This window comes from Erinaceus europaeus, chromosome 2 (assembly GCF_950295315.1).
Source record: "Erinaceus europaeus chromosome 2, mEriEur2.1, whole genome shotgun sequence".
NCBI classification, from domain to species: Eukaryota; Metazoa; Chordata; class Mammalia; order Eulipotyphla; family Erinaceidae; genus Erinaceus; species Erinaceus europaeus.
The window spans coordinates 137,806,755-137,829,426 of NC_080163.1; the positions used below are offsets into that span (position 1 = coordinate 137,806,755).

The window sequence follows — 22,672 nt, forward strand, 5'->3', positions numbered from 1 at the left end:
AAACAACAAGGGCAACAAAAGGGAATAAGTAAATAAATATTTTTTAAAAAGAGGGAAAAAAAAAGACTCATAAGGGCCAGGTGGTGGCACACCAGGTTAAGTGCACATAGTACAAAATTCAAGGATCCAGGTTCAAGTCTCCGCTCCCCACCTGCAGAGGGGTCAGCTTCAGCTTCATATGCAGTCAAACAGGTCTGTAGGCGTCTTTCTTTCTCTCCTCTACCCCTCTCCATTTCTTTTTGTTTTTTACTTTTTTTTAAATACTTTTTATATATATATTTATTTTATTTATTTTTTTCCCTTTTGTTGCCCTTGTTGTTTTATTGTTGTAGTTATTATTGTTGTTGTTGGATAGGACAGAGAGAAATGGAGAGAGGAGAAGACAGAGAGGAGGAGAGAAAGATAGACACCTGTAGACCTGCTTCACCGCCTGTGAAGCGAATCCCCTGCAGGTGGGGAGCCGGGGTTCGAACCGGGATCCTTATGCCGGTCTTTGTGCTTTGCACCACCTGCGCTTAGCCCGCTGTACTACAGCCCGACTCCCTCTCCATTTCTTTCTGTCCTATCAAAAAAAAAAAAAGGCTCCAGGAGTAGTGCTGGCACCGAGCCCCAGCAATAACCCTAGAGGCAATAAATAAGAACAGACTCACAGTCAATAGTTCCTTTGGATATGGCCAGTGGAGTGAACAAGACTGCTTGGAGGGAGTCGGGCGGTAGCGCAGTGGGTTAAGCGCACGTGGTGCAAAGCGCTAGGACCAGCATTAAGGACCCTGGTTTGAGCCCCTGGCTCTCCACCTACAGGGGAGTTGCTTCACAGGTGGTGAAGCAGGTCTACAGGTGTCTGTCTTTCTCTCCCTCCATCTGTCTTCCCCTCCTCTTTCCATTTCTCTCTGTCCTATCCAACAATGACAGCAATAAAAACAATGATAATAACCACAACAACGATAAAACAAACAGGGCAACAAAAGGGGAAAAAATAGCCTCCAAGAGCTGTGGATTCATGGTGCAGGCACCGAGCCCAAGCAATAACCCTGGAGGCAAAAAAAAAAAAAAAAAAAAGAGCATAACAGTAGCAACACCTTTGGAGAGCAGGACTATTAAGTGTTACTGCTGAGAAACTATAGCTGTTTTTATATTTCTTAAGTCCCAAATGTCTCTGACCAGGGATAAATGATATTCCAGTTACCTTATAAAGCTGGCTTATATGGCTGGTGATAATTTGCTCCTCACAGCACAGCCTTTCAAATTCTGTAACTTAAATCATGTAATACGAGATTATAAATTTTTCTGGCAGTCTGCTATTGTCTCATCTTTAAATTCATCTTTTGCCCACATATACTGCTACTAGGAATAACGTTTTTTTTTTTTTTGCCTCCAAGGTTATCACTGGGGTTCGGTGCCTACACTATGAATCCACTGTTCCTAGTGGCCATTTTTTTCCGTTGTTGCTGCTGTTGTTGGATAGAGAGAAATTGAGAGGAGACACCTGCAGCCCTGCTTCACTACTTGCAAATCAACCCCTCCCCCATAGGTAGGTAGGGAGCCGGTGGCTCGGACCAGAATCCTTGTGCAGGTCCTTGCAAACCTCATTACGTGTGCTTAACCCAGTGTGCTACTACCTGGCCCCCTAATTTTGATATTTATACTTACTACCTTCTTTTGTCACTGGACCGTCTATCTGGAAAAAAAAACTTGATGGAAAGACACCATAGCACCACAAGTTTCTTTAGTGTTGTAGGGGCTGGGCTTGAACCTGGGTTGTGCACACGATTAAGTCAGATACACTTATCCAGGTAAGCCCAAAATTAATACTAAATTTCATTTGGTTGTAAGTCCTTGCTAGTGCTGATTTAAATCAGTAATGTCAGGAGACAACTTTTAGATACAGTTAGAACAATGGAACTATTGTTGAAATACACATATGGTCTCTTAAAGGGACAATGCATTTAGATGTATACATAATACTATATTAAATTCAGTCAGTCATAGAAGCAACATTGTATTTAATAAGGCATATTGTCTAAAAGCAGTGCACTTAATGAATGTTGTAGTTATTTATTATATTCATACCCATGCACTATCTTTATTAGTATTTAATCTCACATTTATAGCGTAGCTGGTGAAAACGTATTTTTTTTTCTTTTTACTGGAGCAGTGTTCAGCTCTGGTTAATGGTGGTGCTAGGATTAAATCTGTGACTTCAGAGCCTCAGGCATGCAAGTTTTATGCATAACCATTATGCTATGCCTCCACCTATACATAGGTGCACTTATACATAGGTTTAAAAATATTTTCCCAGAACAGTTTGGAGAACTCTCAGAACACTAGAAATGGACCTACCTTTGTGGTCTGGGGGGTGGTGCAATGGATAAAGCATTGGACTCTCAAGCTTGAGGTCCAGAGTTCAATTCCTGGCAGCACATGTACCAGAGTGATGTCTGGTTCTCTTTCTCCTCCTGTCAAGTCTCATGAATAAATAATATCTTAAAAAAAAAAAAAAGGGCCTACCCCTATGACCTGAACTTCAATTCCTTTCCTGGGTATATATATCCTAAGGAGTCAAACACACCATCCAAAAAAAGTGTGTATACCTATGTTCATAGCAGCACAATTTGTAATAGCCAAAATCTGGACATAACCTAGGGTTGCTGAGAAAGCTGAGTGGCAGGGCCAGGTAGTGGTACACCTGGTTAAGCACTCACATTACAGTGGGCAAGAACCTGGGCTCAAACCCCTGGTCCCCACCTGCAGGGGGAAAGCTTCACAACTGGTGAAGTAGGGCTGCTGGTGTCTGTTTCTCTCCCTCTTATCTTTCCCGCCTCTATCCAATAATAAATGAATATATATATACATATATATATATGTGGCTGAGAGTTGTGATATATACACAATGGAATACTACTCAGCTATTAAGAATAATGAATTCACCTTCTTTACCTCATCTTGGATGGAGCTTGAAAGAATCATGTTAAATGAGATAAACCAGACAAACGGAGAATGAATATGGGATGATTTCACTTATAGCCGTTAAGTTACCAATAATTGTATTTACTGCAAACCATTAATATTCCCAATTAATAAAATCCCATTATCACCTAAAATCATACTGAGTACCATTAGTGATAATTTATTATATGTTCCACATTCTAGTAAACACTAATCTATATAGATGGAAATAAAAGAGATTACTTCTAGATGTGGGGTTGAAGATAGGGAGACATGAGTTACACAAAAGTATATCCATGCTCCATAATTGCTACCATGTATTTAAATTTTTTTTATTTTAAAAAAATATTTATTCCACTTTGTTGCCCTGGTTTTTATTATTGTAGTTATTATTGTTGTTATTGATGTCGTTGTTGGATAGGACAGAGAGAAATGAAGAGGGGAAGATGGAGGGGGAGAGAAAGATAGACACCTGCAGACCCGCTTCACCACTTGTGAAGAGACTCCCCTGCAGGTGGGGAGCCAGGGGCTCGAACTGGGATCCTTATGCTGGTCCTTGAGCTTTGTGCCACGTGCGCTTAACTCGCTACACTACCGTCCGATTCCTTTTCCTCGTTTTTCTAACTTCAGTACATATTCAATACTTCTCAAAACTGACCCACGAATATGCATCCATCCACAAAGATTGAGAAAAAAAGACAGTTGTCCACTGCAAACTGAAAACTTTCAATATTTTATTTTTGACTGCAGCTGTTTACAGAAATATAGTTGCGATTATACAAATGTTCCAATAGAAGCAAAATATCTTTTTAATATTTAACAAGTTATCACAGGTAGCTTAAAAACATAGATGCAAATGAAATTCCCCCAGATAATAAACTGAAAATAACTGGTGTCAGTGCTCTGAAATCCCAACTATGAAAGCTGTATACACAAAAACATACCCCTTATTATCACTGCAGGACAATGGAAGAACGCAGTTCAGTGGTTGATCAGAGTGCTCAAACTAGTAAAATCAAATAAAAATTTAAATGGCAGAATGGTAGTTAGACCAAAAAAAAAATAATAATTAAATAATTGCAGTACATTTGTTAAAAGTCTAAGTAAAAGAAGTGAGTGAAACTCAGTAAAAGTTGTAAAAAAAAAAATAGCAACAACTACTTGGAGCTTATCAACTAGAAGTAAGGGAATAAGATGAACAGATATTCATTAGATCAAAAGGTTCTTAGCTAAGGTCATCGGAATCAGTTTGTAACTACTAAAGTATAAATACTTCAGTGCATTACAGTTCTTTATTGGACATATTAGTCTGATTCCAAACCTACTCTCAAACATCTAAGATGGTTGTGTGTGTGTGTGTGTATGTGTGTTTTTTGTGTGTTGTCCTGAGGTTCTAAAATAATAGTAAGCAATCATTATAAACTAATTCAAATGAGGCAAATTACTTCTGGAAAGGGATGATGTGATTAAACATGGGGATTTTAAAAGGAAATAATGTAAGCTGAAGTTAACAGAACTGTGGTAGAGATGACCTGGGTATACAAATCTATTGTGGAGGCCAGGAAGAAAGCATAATGTTTACACAAAAGGATTTCATGTCTCAGGCCAGGAGAGTGCAGGTTTAATCCCCAGCAATGCTGAGCAATGCTTCTGCGGGGGTGGGGGGTGGGGTTGGGGAGAGAAAATAAGTAGGAATGTAACCAGAGTACCTCCCAACAGTCTGCCTACTTATTTGCCAGCACCAAAGTTTGTAGAGTAAGCCACTTACAATTTCACTGCTAGTATTAAGCAAAGATAGCAGTGGTGAGTTTTATAGTAGTATATATTTCTATTTTGTAATTTTCATTTTTCTTTCATGAATTAATTGGTGATTTGTAAACAATGGCATGAAGATTAGAACAATTATTTAGGTACTGAATTATACAGGGAGAGTAAAATAAATGAGAAAAAAAAACTTATATTGGTTAATTTACATTTACTATGAAACACTAAGGAGAAATGTCCAAATTATAAAATGTATTTTACTATTTAATATTTATCTTAGTAAATCTCTTATCTAAAGCATAAGTTCTAGCAATTATTATATCTACTGCATCAGTTCTCACACAATGGAAGCTACTTTAAAAGAAGTTAAATCTATTAAAAAAAATAAATTAAGGTGCTCTGTTGATCTGGCTAGCCATCTTGATCAATATCTCAGACACAACTATAAATGCAAGGAATGACAAACACTTTCTTCTGAGAAATGGCCTAGCCAGGTAAAACTGTGGTCTGCTGGTAAAGAAAGAGGCAATGAAAAGAAAAGCTTGTATTAATCACTGCCTACAATGTACCCATTTTATGGATCAATAGGAGACTTTAGCACCCATCAAATATATTAGCTACTTAAATGACTAAATTGAAATAAAAATAGAACATTGCACCTATTTAAGTTGTTAACTGTAAACGTTTTAGTTAAGTGGTAGGAAAAATGCCGAAGTTAACTAGATTATCAGTAACCAGACTAATTATGTATGTACATAAGTTATATGCATGTTCAAAAGCAGTACTGAGAATAAGTTATCATTGCCAATAAAATGATCATTGATAACCAGGTTAAGTTGAATTTACATAAACAATAATATATAATGGCACCTGTACAAATGAAATGAGAAGTCTATTTAGATTTTATTGTATATAGTATACAGTAAAATATAGAGTATTTTATTGTATAGTATTTTTCTGTATGTAGTATATACAGTGGCTCCAAACTTTAATGTACATCATCAGAATAACCTGGAGAATTTGTTAAAATACATATTGCTGGCCCTACTCTAGAGTTTCTGATTCAGTATAACTGGGACAGGGCCTACAAGTTTGCATTTCTAACTAGTTCCCAGAGGATAGTGATGTTAGCTGGTGGGGCTGAGGACCATATTTTTGAGAACCACTGTTTTATACATTCTGTACATGTAGAAAATTATATACTATAATGGTCTCACACATATGAAATAAGTATAAAGGAAAAGGGATGGCTCCAATGAACTTTCAAACATATGGACTAACAAGCTCAACATTTTAACGTTTTCAAAAAGATTTCCTAAAGTATAATTATTTCCTGTCAATTACATTACTATAGTCTTAAAAAAAAACAAACCAAAAACTCAGAAATTGACTATTGAAAATGTATTAAGAAGGAATCATCACTATACAGCATTCTTGACCTCTTTGGAATGATTAAAGTGCATAATCTCACAGCATACTACAAACACTGCATGTAAGTTTCCTATCTTCAGTGCCACTAGTAGTCATGGAAGTACTTGCAATTATCACATGGACTAAGCAGCTCTATCCCATAACTACTATTACCTTACCCCTGTTGTTAAATGGCCCTTTTTAAAGGTACCATCACTGTGATAAAGAAATGGAACGCAGGCAAAATGAACAAGAGAGGGACACTCAATCCAACTGTATGTAGATGAAAGGAATATCTTGGTTATGAAACAACTCAGATATAATGTCTTTTAAATTTTATATTATTTATTGAGAGAGACAGAGACAGAGAATGAACCAGAGAGACCAGAGCAGTAGCACTATGGCATACACGGTGCTGGGGATCAAATTCAGAATCTCATGCTTACAATTTCAGAGTTCTGCCACTGTTACCTCGTTTTTCCTAGGCAGATTAACTGAGGTTCGTCTGATGGGCAAGAAGCGCTCTATAGGGAGTTGGGCGGTAGCACAGTGGTTAAGTGCAGGTGGCGCAGAGCAAAACGACCAGTGAGAGGATCCCAGTTCAAGCCCCCAGCTCCCCACCTGCAGGGGAGTCGCTTCACAAACGGTGAAGCAGGTCTGCAGGTGTCTATCTTTCTCTCCCCTCTCTATCTCCCCTTCCTCTCTCCATTTCTCTCTGTCCTATCCTACAACAAAGACATCAATAACAACAATAATAACTACAACAATAAAACAACAAGGGCAAAAACAAAGGGAAAATGAATAAATAAATATTTAAAAAAAAAGGAAAAAAGAAAATACTAAAAAAAAAAAAAAGTGCTCTATAATGGATTATTTAGCCTTGCTTAATTGGAAAATCTGACAATACCACTTCCAAAATATCAAATATATGCTTAGTATTGAGATGTAAACCCCCCATCTGACCCTCCCCCCAAAAAAAACCACATACACACACACACACACACACACACACACACACACACAGACATGACTGTTTCTTAGAAGTACTTTGGGTTTCTATCTTTTGAATGGTATTTTAGATTAAATTTCTAAGTTCTCTTTCAACTGAAAACTTGTTTGTGGCTGTATAGGTCTATTTTATAGTTGTCAAGTAATTTAAATTATTTCTAAAGAAAAAAAATTTGTATTATTGGGGTACTATGTAAACTATGTATTAAATGATTTCTTTTCATCTACTTAAAATCAAAAAAGATATTTTAAATATTTCCTTCCTGAAATTTAATCCACATCAGTTGTGTGTATGGAGTGTTTCAGAGACAGTGAAATTTTCATCAGCATTCATTTAAGACCTATCATTAGTTAATTGAAAAGACAGATTTAATTAATTTACATACAGCCCAAACAGTGTAATTCTACAGTATTTTACTTAACCTTGCTCAAAGGAACAATTCTAGCAAGGTATTTTCTATTACACTTATGCTTCCAGATGTTAGAAACATACAAAGTTGTTTTCTTATGGTGGTTAAAAATGGAGAAAAAAAATGACTACATGGAAAAAATTTAAGTTGAATTTACTTAAAAGCACTTGTTTGTGTGTCTGTTAATAGTGAAAAATGAAACTATATGGGCACTGTCATGAAAAAAAAGGCACTTTTATCCAAGTATTTAATCTAGATATAAAATATTAAAATACTTTTCCTGAAAGTTAAAATATAATTTATTAATAAGTGAGGCAGAATGAATGGCATAAAAGTAAAGATCAAACAAGTATTTTGAGCACTGGGACAATTCACAAATAATACAGTTATCCTCCTACTTACTAGCTTAGAAAAATTATTTCCATGATTTATCTTTAGTAGCATGAACAGGAAGAGGAGGAGACATCTTTTCATATAATTTATCTGCTTATTACTTCTTTCACTGAGTCCCTCAATAACAAAGGTATGGCTATCTTGGTTAAGGATAAATCCTGTGGTCATGGAACAGATTAAGATGAATAGGTCTTATACTTCTCAATCTGAAAAATAAACATAATATATATTAAAATATATTTCACAGTGCTGGAAAATGTAACTCACTTGGATGGCACACTTTTAACAACTATGTGACCAGGTTTGAGTATAGATGCCATCACAGTGGAGAAAGCACTGGTGCTGTAGTTTCACTTTCTGTCTCTCTGCCACTATTATCTATCTGAAAAAGTCATCTCAGAGTGGAAATGACAAAACAAAAGAGATTTCACCAGAAAGATGAAACATCCTCAAATTACTCCTAGTGAATATCTATAAATGGCCAATTTGAGACTTTAATTTTGATCTTTTAATTATTGATCTGTTTAAAGAGATTCCACCTTTCCAGAACAAGAATTTGGATTGTGTGACTGGTCCTTCTCATAACCTGAACTATATTGGATATATATTTTTTTCCTTGATAGGGATAGGGAGAAAAGAGATATACTGAGAAAAATGCTTTTGGCTTACAGAATTTATAAAGTAGTTCAGGATATTACAAGATGGGGAAATGGTACTAAAATTACAAACATGTTTTTTATAATAGCTCTAATGGTCTTAATAATTTCCTTAGTTCTAGAGGGACACAGATGTAACTTCTTTCTCATTTCAACTAACTTTTTTTTTTTTTAGGCATACTAACTCAGGTTCTGATAGGCAAGAAATAAACTATAATGAAATTCCCAACATAGCATATCCCATATTCCAAAAAAAAAAAAAAAAAAGGAATGCATGAAGAAAGGAATAAAGAAAAGGATGGAAGGAAGACTCCTTACTAATACTGCTTTTATAATAAGCAAAAACTTGTTCTAGGAGGGCTGGCAAAAAAGCTCACTTGGAGAATGTGCTGATTTGCCATGTGCATGACCCAGGTTTGAGCCAGGCCGTCACTACACTGAAGGAAGCTCTGGTGCTGTGGTCTCTTTTACTCTCTCCTCTCTATTGCTGCCTATCTCTATCTTAAAAAAATCCCTTTTCTAGGGAAGCCATTTAAAAATGAGATTTGCATTGGTAAAGAACTTTAGCCAAATCATAATGGTAACATGTTAAATTTCAGAAATAAAACATGAGTTTTAATTATCTACCCCATGTTGTTGTAGATATACAATGGGAATGACAGTAAGGAATAAACAGACACAGAGATAAGCTCCAAGCATTAAGTTGTGTTGTAAAAAGCAAGAACAAGTGAATTTAACAATGGAAAGGAATAAATGTGGCTTATGCTTTACTTAGTCCTTCTGCCATAAATAAATATAATAAATTGTTTCCAAAGCCCTTGCTGGCTCACTGAGTTTCTCCTGTAAGTAACTATAATTTTTGCAGAAACTGCAATTAGCACAAATATCAACCACTGACCACTGAATAACTCTTTAATAAGAAGACAAATGGGCAATTCTTAACATACAATTTGATTACTTTTTGTGATCAAATTGTATGTTAAGAATGTTCACTTAACATTGACCTTTACAGGAAAGAACATTTAACAATGTTAAAAATAAATCCATCACTATTGAATAAGAATATGGTAGCATAGCACAGCCCTTGTATAAATAACCACAAAGTTTATGAAAATAAAAATTGGGTATTCAGCCTTCACTCAACCAAACCACTACAGTTCAGGTATATGTTCTGAACATTAGGTAATATAAAACAGAAAATTGGTCCCTGGTGACTTGGCATTGGCAATTAGCATTTTATAAATAAATCCCTTGCTAAACAACAGAAGTCAGCACACAAGCCAGTCTTCTTTTCATCACTTTATCCACAGAACAATGCTAACATTCTACCTGGAATTTGGTGAGCAAACAATTCCCAAGTCTGTTCTGAAATTTAGAAAAAAATTCAGCAAATTTAGAGAAAAAATAGTATTTTACTTTTATTTTTACACCTCTTGGGTAAACTTTCTCTAATATTAGTCAACTCTGTGCAGTTAGCTTTACATTTTAAAGTTGAAGCACTGGATTGTGTGACTGGTCCTTCTCATAACCTGAACTATATTGGATAATTTTTTTTTCCTTGATAGGGCTAGGGAGAAAAGAGATATACTGAGAAAAATGCTTTTGGTTTAGAGAATTTATAAAGTAGTTCAGGATATTACAAGATGGGGAAATGGTATTAAAATTACAAACATGTTTTTTAGTGTCTTTATAAATAAAAGGCATAGAATACAGAAAGCGAATTAATAGTAACAATAACAATAATAAAATATTAAATATATAGTGAGCAAAAACTGAACGGCTCATTCATGTGAAACACCATCTGACACAACTGCCTAGGTGGGTTTCCTTACTCTAACATTTTGCTGAGTGAAAGATAACAGCAAACACACAGTAAGCTGTCTTTAGCTCACTAATAACATCAAGGAACTGCCTGGTGGAATGGCCACAGATGAACAAGTCATTTGTTTCAAAAGATACTTAAATACTCAATAAAGACATAACAAACCCCCCCCCCCTCACTGTTATCAGACGCCACGTTGTGGTAGAACATCAGACAAACTCATAAATTTACCACAAAAATGTGTGGCAAAAAAAGAATAGTTTATATATATGTATATATATAAATTTCTATATTTATGCCAATGTACTCACTCAGTACAAATAGCAAAATAGTATACCATTTCCTAAATACAAAATATAGCTTTCCAAAAAAATGAAACACACATTAGATATAAACCATCCAAAACTTGAACGATTGAAAACTGTATTCAAAATTAAATGACCCAGAGTAGGTCTCTTTCTGAAAAGTTCCCTTCATATCAGCAAGAAGCCTGTACTACTGAAAACGTAATTCAAAGCCTCTCAATCAGAGAGAGAAAGAAAGGGCTGATGGTAGAAGGAAGAATATATGAGAACAAGGAGAAAAAATAAAATGAGAAAAGTACATTCAAAGAACCAAGGAAAATCATGACAAAAAGAAAAAAAGGGGGGGGGGATCTGGTTGTATAAACAAACCCATCACCACAATTCAACACAGATTAACTTAAACGTATAGGATAGAAACAGAAAAGTAACCTTCGACAAACAAATGACAGGTTATTTTTTATACACTAAGAAAAATAAACAAAATGGACAGGAATACTAAAATCTTATCTACATATAGAAGCCACATACAACTTGGCCTTAAACTGTATTAACAGCTTTCTACATGCCAAAAGTAAAGACATAAGCATGTGTCCAGACAATGGGTTGTAGTGAGAAGCAAGCATCCTAGACACTCAAAACTGTGTAATGCTACAACCGCAAATTCTGGAGTGTGTTATTTTGCTCTCTATAAATGTAACATGAGTAATTCATCACTTTAAGTCAATGATATGACCCTGTAAAGCCCAAAGCTTATGGGAACCATCAGATAAGTGTCTACTTCAAACCATAAAGCACTGAGGTGGCAAATGAATTACACTCACTGCAGCTCAGAGAGAAGTGATGTTTCAAGAAATTTTAAGTTTGCCTTTTTTTTAAAAAATAAAATTTATACTGTTTCCTATTAGAGGGAAAATTTTGAAGACTTCAGAACAGCACCGTTCATAAAAAAAAAAAATGCATTGTTTCTTGTTTCTCAGGAATGAGGACACCCCCAGCCCCATCCCTATGCTGCAGGAGTTAGTTGCTGGGTTACCCCAGATTAAAGTGGCCTTTTCCTTTAAGTTACTATCGGGTCACGAAGCTAATATTATAGTACTAATTGTCTAAAATAAAGTGGAAAAAGAAGAAAGATAATATAAACAGATGTAAAACGGGAACAGAGGACCAAAACTGGGTTAAGAAGATAACAAACTCAAATTACTCAGTTTAAACTACTGTAGGAGGATGTCAGAACATAATCTACCATATATTCTCCCCTTCATATTTTACACAGTAAGATAACTATTTCTCAAAGTACAGTTATGGCTAACCCCCTTAATAGAAATATAGAGTTAATAACTCTGAAAAATAAAATCAATAGCATTCCAGCTATCCCCAGTTTGTAAGTATGTTATGTTGTCTGTCTTGGTGTTAAATAAAAAGATGTCTTATCTGTGTAGAGTTCTCAATACAGCTTAGTTATCAGAATGTTATTCTTTCAGTTACTCCATAAAAATTGGAAAAAGAAACCTTTCACTTTGGCCAAAAGCTGTGCTTTTTATGCTGAAAAAACAAAAAATCACAGCCTTAGTTCTATTATTTGAACTTTACATTTTCAAAAGCCATTATTTGATTAAAACAATACAGGAAAGGAGAAATGAATACCAAAAGTAAACATGACAATATGAGTTATTATCTAATAGCAATAATAACCAAGTTATCCAGCTTTTGAATTTAAACTTTATAAAAGAAACAGTGCCTAGGAAAATAGCAAGAATTAATGGTGTTAGCTGGAAATTCAAGTAGATTCTCAGTCATTACTGTTATTAGGAATGAAAAATGAAGATTTAACAATGGTGGTTAATCACTGCAACAGGCAGCACAGGTGTGCTCTTTTGCAGTCAGTAAAATCTACCTATTTACTCAATCACAGTTTTACATGTTTTGTTTTGCTTTTAAAGTAACAGTTGGACAATCCTCATGGAGTCACAAGATCTCAGGATATCTTGGGATTGGGATTTTCTTCAGGAAAGTTCTAAAAAAAAAAAAAAGAGATTTAACATAACTTATCAAGAAGGGATAGTATTAAAGTACAGGCCACCCTGAATTATTACAAAAATAAGTATATTATAGTACTTTAAATGATACTTTGTTAGAGTAAAACTTCCACAGATTTTTCTGTAATCATACTTATTTCTTGAAGAAGATGAAAATGAGATATCAGAAAGTTTAATACATGGTATACTCATTGGCTATTGTCTTTGCAAAGCAAAGAGACTTAGAATCAGAAGAAATGTGCACTGTGTTTTGTTTTTTGCCAGCACAAAACTCAATTCTGGTTTATAGTGGTATAGGGCATTGAATCTGAAACTTTGGTGTCTCGGGCATTTAAGTCTTTTTGTGTAACCATTATGCTATCTCCTCAACCCCATAAATGCTTAGTGTTAACAATATGGCCACTAGCTAGCAGTTGGAATAGTTTATTCAGAGTCAAAAGTAAAAATGTATGGTCCGGGAGGTGGCACAGTGGTAAAGCTTTGGAATCTCAAGTATGAGGTACCGAGTTTGATACCCAGCAGCACATGTGCCAGAGTGATGTCTGGTTCTTTCTCTCTTCTCCTTTCTCATAAATAAATAAAATCTTAAAAAAAAAAAAAAGTAAAAATGTACTACTGTCTTATGAGAATGGTGTATCTTAATATAGTGCTATTATTACCTATCCCAATTTCCTAAGAATGATACAAATTACTGATATTTTTAATAAGACAGAGAGCCAAAATCCATTACTTACATCTTCAGTTAAAAGGAGCCAGTCAAGTTGTTCCCTTGGCTTTGCAATGAAACAAGTAAATCAATCTTTTCAATGTTCTGGTTTGTGTTTATAGAGGATGCCAGTGGAGAATTCTCTGGCATTTGCTGAGAAAGAAGTGTAGTCACAGGTGATTGCCCCTCATTTTGTGGTTGACCTGGCTGATTTATGGCCATCAACTGATCTGGCAATGTTGCTGGTCCAGAAGATAAAAGCTGACTACAGTCTGCAGAACATTTAAAATAGAGAAGCTACTTGATTAGCTGTTTCTTGTTAAGATTCATGAGACAACACCTGTTTGTTACTAGGGGAAATTCACGACTGTGCTTAAAGAGTACAGAATTAGAAGTGAGGCATGTGACAGCCCTCCAGAAAAGATCTTCACTGAACCACAATTCATCTTAGGTTTCCTCTAAGCTGTACAAAAATACAGCTTTTTAAAAAAACTTTTTATAATTTTTTAAAAATTATCTTTATTTATTGGATAGAGACAGCCAGAAACCAAGAGGGAATGGTTGACAAAGGAGAAAGAGAGATAGACACCTGCAGCCCTGCTTCACCACTTGTGAAGCTTTCCCCCTGCAGTTGGGGACCAGGGACTTGAACCTGGGTCCTTGCACACTTTATTGTGAGCTTTTAACCAGGTGTGCCACCTCCTAGCTCCTGTAATGACAATACTTAACACCATAGTCCTGTACAAATCACGGGTATATAAACATTAAGTATAGGTTTCTACTTCCCTGGAAATTACTTTAAATGGTTGAGATATTTTCTGTCTTTGCTGTTTCATTTTCTTTCAAATTTATAGATGAAAGTGGCAAACAACTTCATATAGATCACTACATTTAATCGTCCCCGTAGTATCATTGTCAAGTATTTTTTTGTCACTGTTTTATTATTTAATGAAATGTGCTGGAACTTTGTGCCTGCACAATTTTACTGTTCCCAGTGGCCACCTCCCTACTCCAATTCTAAGAAAGAGAGAGGGGAAAAAGAGAGCATGAGGAGAAAAGAGACACCAGCTGTTGTGAATAGTGCTCCCATGTGTGTAGGGGGTGATCTGAACCTAGATCTTCATGCAAGGTAATGTATGTGCTCTTGCTGGTGAGCTATCTCCCAATCCCTAACCACCATTGTAGGTAAGGAAATGGAGGCTCATGCAAGTCAGATAACTTGTCAAGACATCAGTTGATAAATCCTATTGTTGGGACTTGAATTCACTGTACCTATATACTATCTGTGCTCATAAAACTGAATTTTACTTTCTTCTAAGTAACTTGGCCATTTCAATCAACAATATTTAAGAAATGAGAAAATATTTTTCTTACTATTTTGAATGCCAAATAAGAACATTCCTGAAGTCTGCTGAGATGAGCCAGGAGAATTCTGTATTTGGCTCATTGTGCCTCCTGTAGTGTTGTGAAACAAAGTAGTCTGTGGTTGAGGTGAAGATGTGGCTCCTTGAATTCCAGACATGTTGTTCTGAGGGGAATAAAGAGGAGACTGTTGCATGTCTTGTTGATTTATACTGGTCTGCAATGCAGACATGGATGCTGGAGAGAGGAAGAGTGTTACTTGCTGCTCTTGAGAACTGGGTGACCCTTGGACCAGCTGAATCTGAGGAGAGCTATGGAACAAGGAGCTCTGTGATGATTCAGGCTGAGTAGGACCTGGATTCTGAAGTGATGAAACCGTGGGCTGGTTCTGAAATTGCATGGGCTGCTGCTCTTGATTCATTGGGGCCATGCTATTTTGTTGATGGAAAATTGACTGACTTTGTTGCTCCTGATTAGCCATTGGATTTTGAGTTGGGTTGAATATCATGTTTGGTGGTGGCTGCTTCTGAGACGCCATTGTAGCCATGGTGTTCTGATTACTGAATAAAATGTTCTGCTGCTGTTGCTGTTGTTGTTGCTGCTGCTGCTGTTGTTGCTGTTCCTGTGATGGAGAGTTATTTTGGATGGCAACCATTGAGTGCTGTGACTGAAAGATTGTTCCTTGTTGGTTCTGAGGCATTGGATTAGGGGGGAGAGAGCTCAGGGATACCTGAGCCTGAAACAGACCTTGCTGAGAGGACTGTGCCTGTTCTTGGGAAAGCATAGATGTCTGGATATGTGATATTGGAGCTTGTTGTGGGAAAGCAGCTTGCTGCTCAGTGTTTGAAGTTGACTGAAGTGGAGAAATTGAGTTCTGAGCTGCAAAAAATGAAATCTGTTCTTCTTGGGTTACTGTGTTAGTTTGAAGATTATTCATTGGACTCTGGGAAAGAAATATACTGGCGGACTGCTGGTCTTGAGGAACAGAAGAGCCCTGTAGCACAGCCATGGTACTTTGAGAGTGAAACAGCGGAGGCTGCATCTGTTCAGAGGAGGTGGTAGAAGTCTGGTTGTGGACAATAGGACTAGGACTATGAAACATAGAACTTTGTGTTTCCTGGGAAAGGTTCTGAGCATCAGCAATAGGATTTTGAGGATGAAAAAGTTGAGCCTGTGAATGAGAAGACTGTTGCAAAAAATTTCCAGACTGTAGTGACATCATTTCATTACTTTGCTGGAATAAACCATTACCTTGTTGCTGGGCACCATTCTGAACACTCATCATACTTTTCGTAGATGAAAAAAGATTAACTTGAGGTTGATTGTCTCCACTATGCTGCATCTGAACCATTGTCTGAAAGACACTGTTCTGAATCTGTTTGGCTTGTGCTCCAGTTTCTTCTCCATCTCCTGGACTTGCTGTTGGAAACATGGTAGTGCCAGGGGTTGCAGCCTGTTGTGTGGTAGTTGTAGTAGTTTCATTTCCAGAAACTGCAGGAGGAGAAGAAAATAACTCACACTGCATTTGCATGTCTTCACTGGAAGGTAATGCACTCATCATATGAGAAGTTTGTTGGTACACTGGAGATTGCTGAAGGTTTCCATTTGCTGAAGCAGTTGAAGGAAACAGCTCTGATTGAATCTGGGCAGCTGCCTGGCAGATACTCTGTTGCATCTCCATTACCATTGCAGCAGAAGATTCCATCACTTGCTGTTGCTGTTGTTGCTGCTGTTGATTAGATAATGTGTTTTCAGTCTGGGGGTGAACACTTTCAGCTATTAAATTATCTGGCCTACTATGAACTGCTGGTTCTGTTGAGGAAAACATTCCAGGGCTTACATTATTCTGAATTTGACTGACTTGTTGAAAGATGTCTGCACTAAGCTGTTCTTGAACATTCTCATTACCATCTGGAGCAGAAAATAAAACTGAAGATAACTGTTGTTGTGCCTCTAAAACTTGTTGAACCAAGTCAACATTTCCACTGCTGCCACTAGCAGTACTGCCTGTAAAACTTCCTGCCTGTAACTGTTGAATTGTATTCTGTAGCTGACTCACACTACTTGGTGATGGAAAAATATTTGATGAAATCTGCTGCTGTAAAGTTTGTGCTTGTTCTTGTAGTGGTGACTGTTGCTGCTGCTGTGATGCCTCAGTCAGGTGTGACAAATTAACTATTGTACCATCTGACTGTAATACCTCTCTAGATTGAGTTTCTCTTGTCTGAAACTGTGTAGCCTGTTGCAGTAGTGCATCATTATTGGGCAGCTGACTAGAAGCAGAAACTGCAGGAAAGGTACCAGGCTGTGAAATGTCCTGTGTTTGGATAGTTGTCAGGGTCTCTGGATTGTATGCCTTGGGTTGTATTTGTTGCTGCTGTTCATTTTCAGAAGGTAAATGAGAAGATGATGATGATGAAAAAGATGCACTTCCTGCTATGTTAGAGATACTTTCTAATGTTTGTTGAGTTGATCCAACTGTTTTTGTAGCCTGACAAAAAAATCCCAAATAACATACACAAATATTAAAAGAATTCATATAATACTTCAAGAAGTATTAATCTAAGATAGATATATATGCAGTTTTTTCACACTATATTATTTTTGGGAAACAGGCTTAAGACAGTATGTTTGATTGCCATAAGAATTACTTTTTTATATAAGTAAAAGATAGTCAAACAAAAGTAAAGAAAAATCAATTACTAACATGTACAAGACAGTATTAACACACTAATTCTATAGTTTCTAAACTAATAGCAAATTGAAAACTAATCTATATTTTGTGAACCACTAACATTTTATTGAGGAAAAACAAATGGGAGGGAGGGTGCTATCAAAAAAAAAGACTGAAGAAAATAAAATTAAAAGACATCTCATTTTTTTAAATTTTCTTTTTTTTAAAAAAAATTTATTTATTAATGAGAAAGACAGAGGAGAGAGAAAGAAGCAGACATCACTCTGGCACATGTGCTGCCGAGGATCAAACTCAGGACGACCTCATGTTTGAGAGTCCAAAGGTTTATCACTGCGCTACCTCCCGGACCACATCTAATTAAAAAAAATATTTATTTATTTATTTATTTATACCCCTTTTGTTGACCTTGTAGTTTTATTGTTGGAATTATTATTGTTGTTGTTTTTGATGTTGCTGTTGTTGGATAGGACAGAGAGAAATGGAGAGGAGGGGAAGACAGAGGGGGAGAGAAAGATACGATACCTGCAGACCTGCTTTACTGCTTGTGAAGTGACTCCCCTGCAAGTGGGGAGCCAGAGGATTGAACTGGGATCCTTACACCAGTCCTTGCGCTTTGCGCCACGTGCGCTTATCCTGCTGCACTACCGTCCAACTCCCAAAACATCTAGTTTTTTAAATGCCAAGTCAGTACTTTCTACCAGGCATAGGTCTAGATAGTATATTGATTTCTCCCATGTCAAAAAAATTATTATTGAGAGTCACTTTACAGGCCATTTTTGGAAGCACAAATGCATTCTCACTAATTGCATTTAAAACTCACTAAATTGTATTCAAAAAGAAACAAATATGAACTAGGAAAATTAAAAACAATGAAAATAGGGAAAAGAAAACAAACCATCGAGAGACTGAGAAGGGAGGGGAAGATAGAATGGGAGAGCAAGATACGTGTAGCACTGTTTCACCACTTATGATGCTACCAAATACTGCGAAGGGGTGGGGAATAAATAGAATAGGGGCTTGAACTCAGGTCCTTGTGCATGTTAACACTCTACTGGGAACACCACCATTTGGCTCCACAAAATATACTACTTTTTGGGGTCGGGTGGTAGCCAGGGGGTTAAGTGCATGTGGAACAAAGTGCAAGGACCAGCGTAAGGATCCCAGTTTCAGCCCCTGGCTCCCCACCTGCAGGGGTGTCACTTCACAAGCAGTGAAGCAGGTCTGCAGGCGTCTATCTTTCTCTCCCCCTCTGTAACCCCTCCTCTCTCAATTTCTCTCTGTTCTATCCAACAACAACAATATCAATGGCAACAATAACAATGACAGCGATAACAAGGACAACAAAAACAGGAAAAAAATGGCCTCCAGGAGCAGTGGATTCATAGTGCAGGCACTGAACCCCAGCAAATAGCCCTGGAGACAAAAAAACAAAAAAACGGGGGTTTCCGGAAGATGGCGGACTGAGAAGCTGCTAGTGGCTTGAGCTCCGACCACATCGATGGGAAACGCTCAAACTGTGTCCAGAGACTTCATGTGTGGAATGACAACCCTTCAGCTTCATTACTCGGGTGAGACCTTTCCTTACATAGTATTCTCTAATTACATCCCAGGTGGTTCACTTTCTAACAAAAACCCAAAACCTAGATATACACCAGGTTCTGTGAGAGAGAGCATATTTTCACACGTATCCATAAACTACTGCAAAATATATACCTGAAAGCAGAAGTACAGTAGAGTTTACAGCGAGTACCCCCCTAACACTTCCTCTCCACTATTCCAACCTTTGGGTCCATGATTGCTCAACAATTTGTTTGGCTTTGTATTTTAACTCTCTTTTCAGTCACCAGGTTCCAGATGCCCTCAGGATGCCGGCCAGGCTTCCCTGGACTGAAGACCCCACCAATGTGTCCTGGAGCTCTGCTTCCCCAGAGACACACCCTACTAGGGAAAGAGAGAGGCAGACTGGGAGTATGGACCGACCAGTCAACGCCCATGTTCAGCGGGGAAGCAATTACAGAAGCCAAACCCTCCACCTTCTGCAACCCACAACGACCCTGGGTCCATGCTCCCAGAGGGATAGAGAATGGGAAAGCTATCAGGAGAGGGGGTGGGATATGGAGATTGGGTGGTGGGAATTGTGTGGAATTGTACCCCTCCTACCCTATGGATTTGTTAATTTATCCTTTCTTAAATAAAAAACAACAACAACAACAACAAAACACATTACTTTTCATACCCCAGTTTAAGATGTGGGGCAATAGTCAATGTAACTCACCTTAAAAATTGGGGAAGATCGCTTTTCTGCTGTTACTTCCATTGGAGTAACGTCTTCACTCTTAATCATACTGCTTGATATGAGTGGAGTCATCAGAGCATTAGGGAGAATATTTACCTTGTCTAAGTTACATCCAGTAGTTTTCATTGCTGCACACACACACACACAAAATAGTTTAAAATCACAAAACCATCAACTACTATATTCTATAGTATGTTGACTATTCACCATGATTTAAATGTCTGTTTTTTATGCTATGATAGTACCATGAGATACAAAATTAGTGTATCAAAGTGTACCCTTTCATTTTTGAAGTAGCACTGACTTGACAACTCCGGGTTTGAGCCTGAGATGACAGATTAAATACCAAAGAGCTTAACCAGCTAAGTTTATTAAGCTATTACTCTGTCTCTTCCTAGACCCATCCAAGGTATACTGAAATATACTGCTTAACACCACTAGGCTATATTGCAATATACTACTGGGGACTCTCTAAGAGGTTACCATTACTTCATCACAACTGCCATACTTTTTTTCTTACCACATGTCATCCTCAAAGTATAAAGTCTAGGGAGTCAGGCGGTAGTGCAGTGGGTTAAGCACATGTGGCGTGAAGCACAAGGATCGGCGTTAGGATCCTGGTTCGAGCCCCTGGCTCCCCACCTACAGGGGAGTCGCTTCACAGGTGGTGAAGCAGGTCTGCAGGTGTCTGTCTTTCTCTCCCCCTCTGTCTTCCTCTCCTCTCTCCATTTATCTCTGTCCTATACAACAACATTAATAACAACAATAATAACTACAACAAAAACAATAAAAAACAACAAGAGCAACAAAAGGGAAAATAAATATTAAAAAAAGTATAAAGTCTCTTAGAAGCAACCCAGGTGTCCAACAACAGATGAGTGGCTGAGCAAGTTGTAGTATATATACACAATGGAATACTACTCAGCTGTAAAAAATGGTGATGTCACTGTTTTCAGCCAATCTTGGATGGACCTTGAAAAAATCATGTTGAGTGATATAAGTCAGAAACAGAAGGATGAATATGGGATGATCTCACTCTCAGGCAGAAGTTAAAAAACAAGATCAGAAGAAAAAGAAAAAAAGAAAAAGTAGAACCTGAAATGGAATTGGTGTATCACACCAAAGTAAAAGACTCTGGGGTGGGTGGGGAGAATACAGGTCCATGAAGGATGATAGAGGACCTAGTGGGGGTTGTATTGTTATATGGGAAACTGGGGAATGTGTTATGCATGTACAAACTATTGTATTTACTGTTGAATGTAAAACATTAATTACCCAATAAGGGAAAAAAAACAAAAACAAAACAAGATGTCTAGAAATGGAAAAAAAAAATTACTTATTTACTCATGAGAAAGATAGGAGGAAAGAAAGAACCAGATATCACTCTGGTACATGTGCTGCCGGGGATCAAACTCAGGACCTCATAGTTGAGAATCCAATACTTTATCCACTGTGCTGCCTCCCAGGCCACAATGGTTTCTTTTTAATACCTCCCCCCCCTTCCTTTTTCAAAAGAATGAAAAATTTGGCCATAAATATTTCTTAGTAATATTATGTATTTGCAAGGTCCTAGGTTCATTCTGCAGTGCTACATTAATAAAAAGAGAAATTATCTAAGACTTTGTAAGAACTATCGTGGTTATCATCTGGTTGGGGGTGGGGAGGGGCACAAAGAACATTGGTAGTGGGTGTGGAGTAGAAATATATCCCTGTAGAGTTGGGCGGTAACACAAGCAGGTTAAGTGCAGGTGGCACAAAGCGCGAGGACCTGAGTAAGGATCCTGGTTCGAGCCCCAGGTAAGGGGTCAGGAGGTGACACACTGCGTTAAGTGCACATAATAGGAAGTGTAAGAACCCATGCCAGGATCCAGGTTCAAGCCCCCGACTCCCCACCTTCAGGGGAGTTGCTTCACAAGTGGTGAAGCAGGTCTGCAGGTGTCTTTCTCTCCCCCTCCTCTCTCCATTTCTCTCTATCCTATCTAACAATGATGACATCAATAACAACTACAACAATTAGGGCAACAAAAGGGAAAATAAATAAATATAAAAAATATTTTTAAAAAAGAAATATACCCATGTAATCTTAAACTCTTGTAAACCATTATTAAATCACTAATATAAATTCATGTTAAATTTAAAAATTAATGTATAAAACACATAAAAAGACAAAAAGTTTAAGCAGTAAGGTAGTTTACTATGCAATTTAACTTTATTTTTAGCTTTATAGAATTATTTTCACCAAGTGAATATATTCAAGTGAATACAAGTGGTCTCACTCTTTTTTCTTTTGTTTACCAGAGCACTGCTCAGCTCTGGCATATGGCGGTACGTGGGATTGAACCTGGGACTTCAGAGCCTCCGGCATGAAAGTCTCTTTGCATAACCATTATGCTATAACCCCACCCTCACTCTTTTTTTTTTTTAAACATAGCACTGCTCAGCTCTGGCTTTTATGGTAATTGGAGGATTGAACCCAGGATTTCAGAGTCTCAGGCATGAGAGTCTATTTGCCTAACTATTATGCTGTCTCCCCTACCCTTACTTTCTTTAATATCTTGGTTTCCTTATTGTGAAAAGAAATAATAACAAATTATCTATCTAGTAAAGTTTGGAAGATTGAGATAAATTCAGCAAAGAGCTTGGTATATAGCCTCAGTACTTAATATATGCTCACAGTGTAGATTTGTAAAATTTCCTTTAGTTGAATCAGACCATCTTGTCAGTTTACTTCCTAGTGCATAATCACTTATTAATCTATTGCAGAAAGTGTTGGGGGGGAGCTGGATGGAGGGGCACTCAGCTGAGTGCACATGTCACCATGCCAAAGCACCACTCCAGTATATGCAGTGCTGAGGAGCAAACC

At 37.3% G+C, this 22,672-nt stretch overlaps 1 protein-coding gene across 10 annotated transcripts in view; it reads right to left on the minus strand.

The window, feature by feature from the left end:
* Positions 1-3,663: 3,663 nt before the first annotated feature.
* Positions 3,664-22,672, minus strand: part of NFAT5 (nuclear factor of activated T cells 5) — a 106,520-nt gene continuing 87,511 nt past the window's right edge. For all 10 annotated transcript variants that reach the window (XM_060185251.1, XM_060185248.1, XM_007524580.3 and 7 more), the window contains 5 exons: positions 19,789-19,937; positions 14,831-17,309; positions 13,485-13,728; positions 7,119-12,728; positions 3,664-7,084 (listed from right to left, as the gene is read on the minus strand). In XM_060185251.1, the coding sequence (XP_060041234.1) occupies positions 13,493-13,728; positions 14,831-17,309; positions 19,789-19,937 (2,864 nt within the window). In that variant the 3' untranslated portion in view covers positions 3,664-7,084; positions 7,119-12,728; positions 13,485-13,492. The remainder of the gene's footprint in view (positions 7,085-7,118; positions 12,729-13,484; positions 13,729-14,830; positions 17,310-19,788; positions 19,938-22,672) is intronic.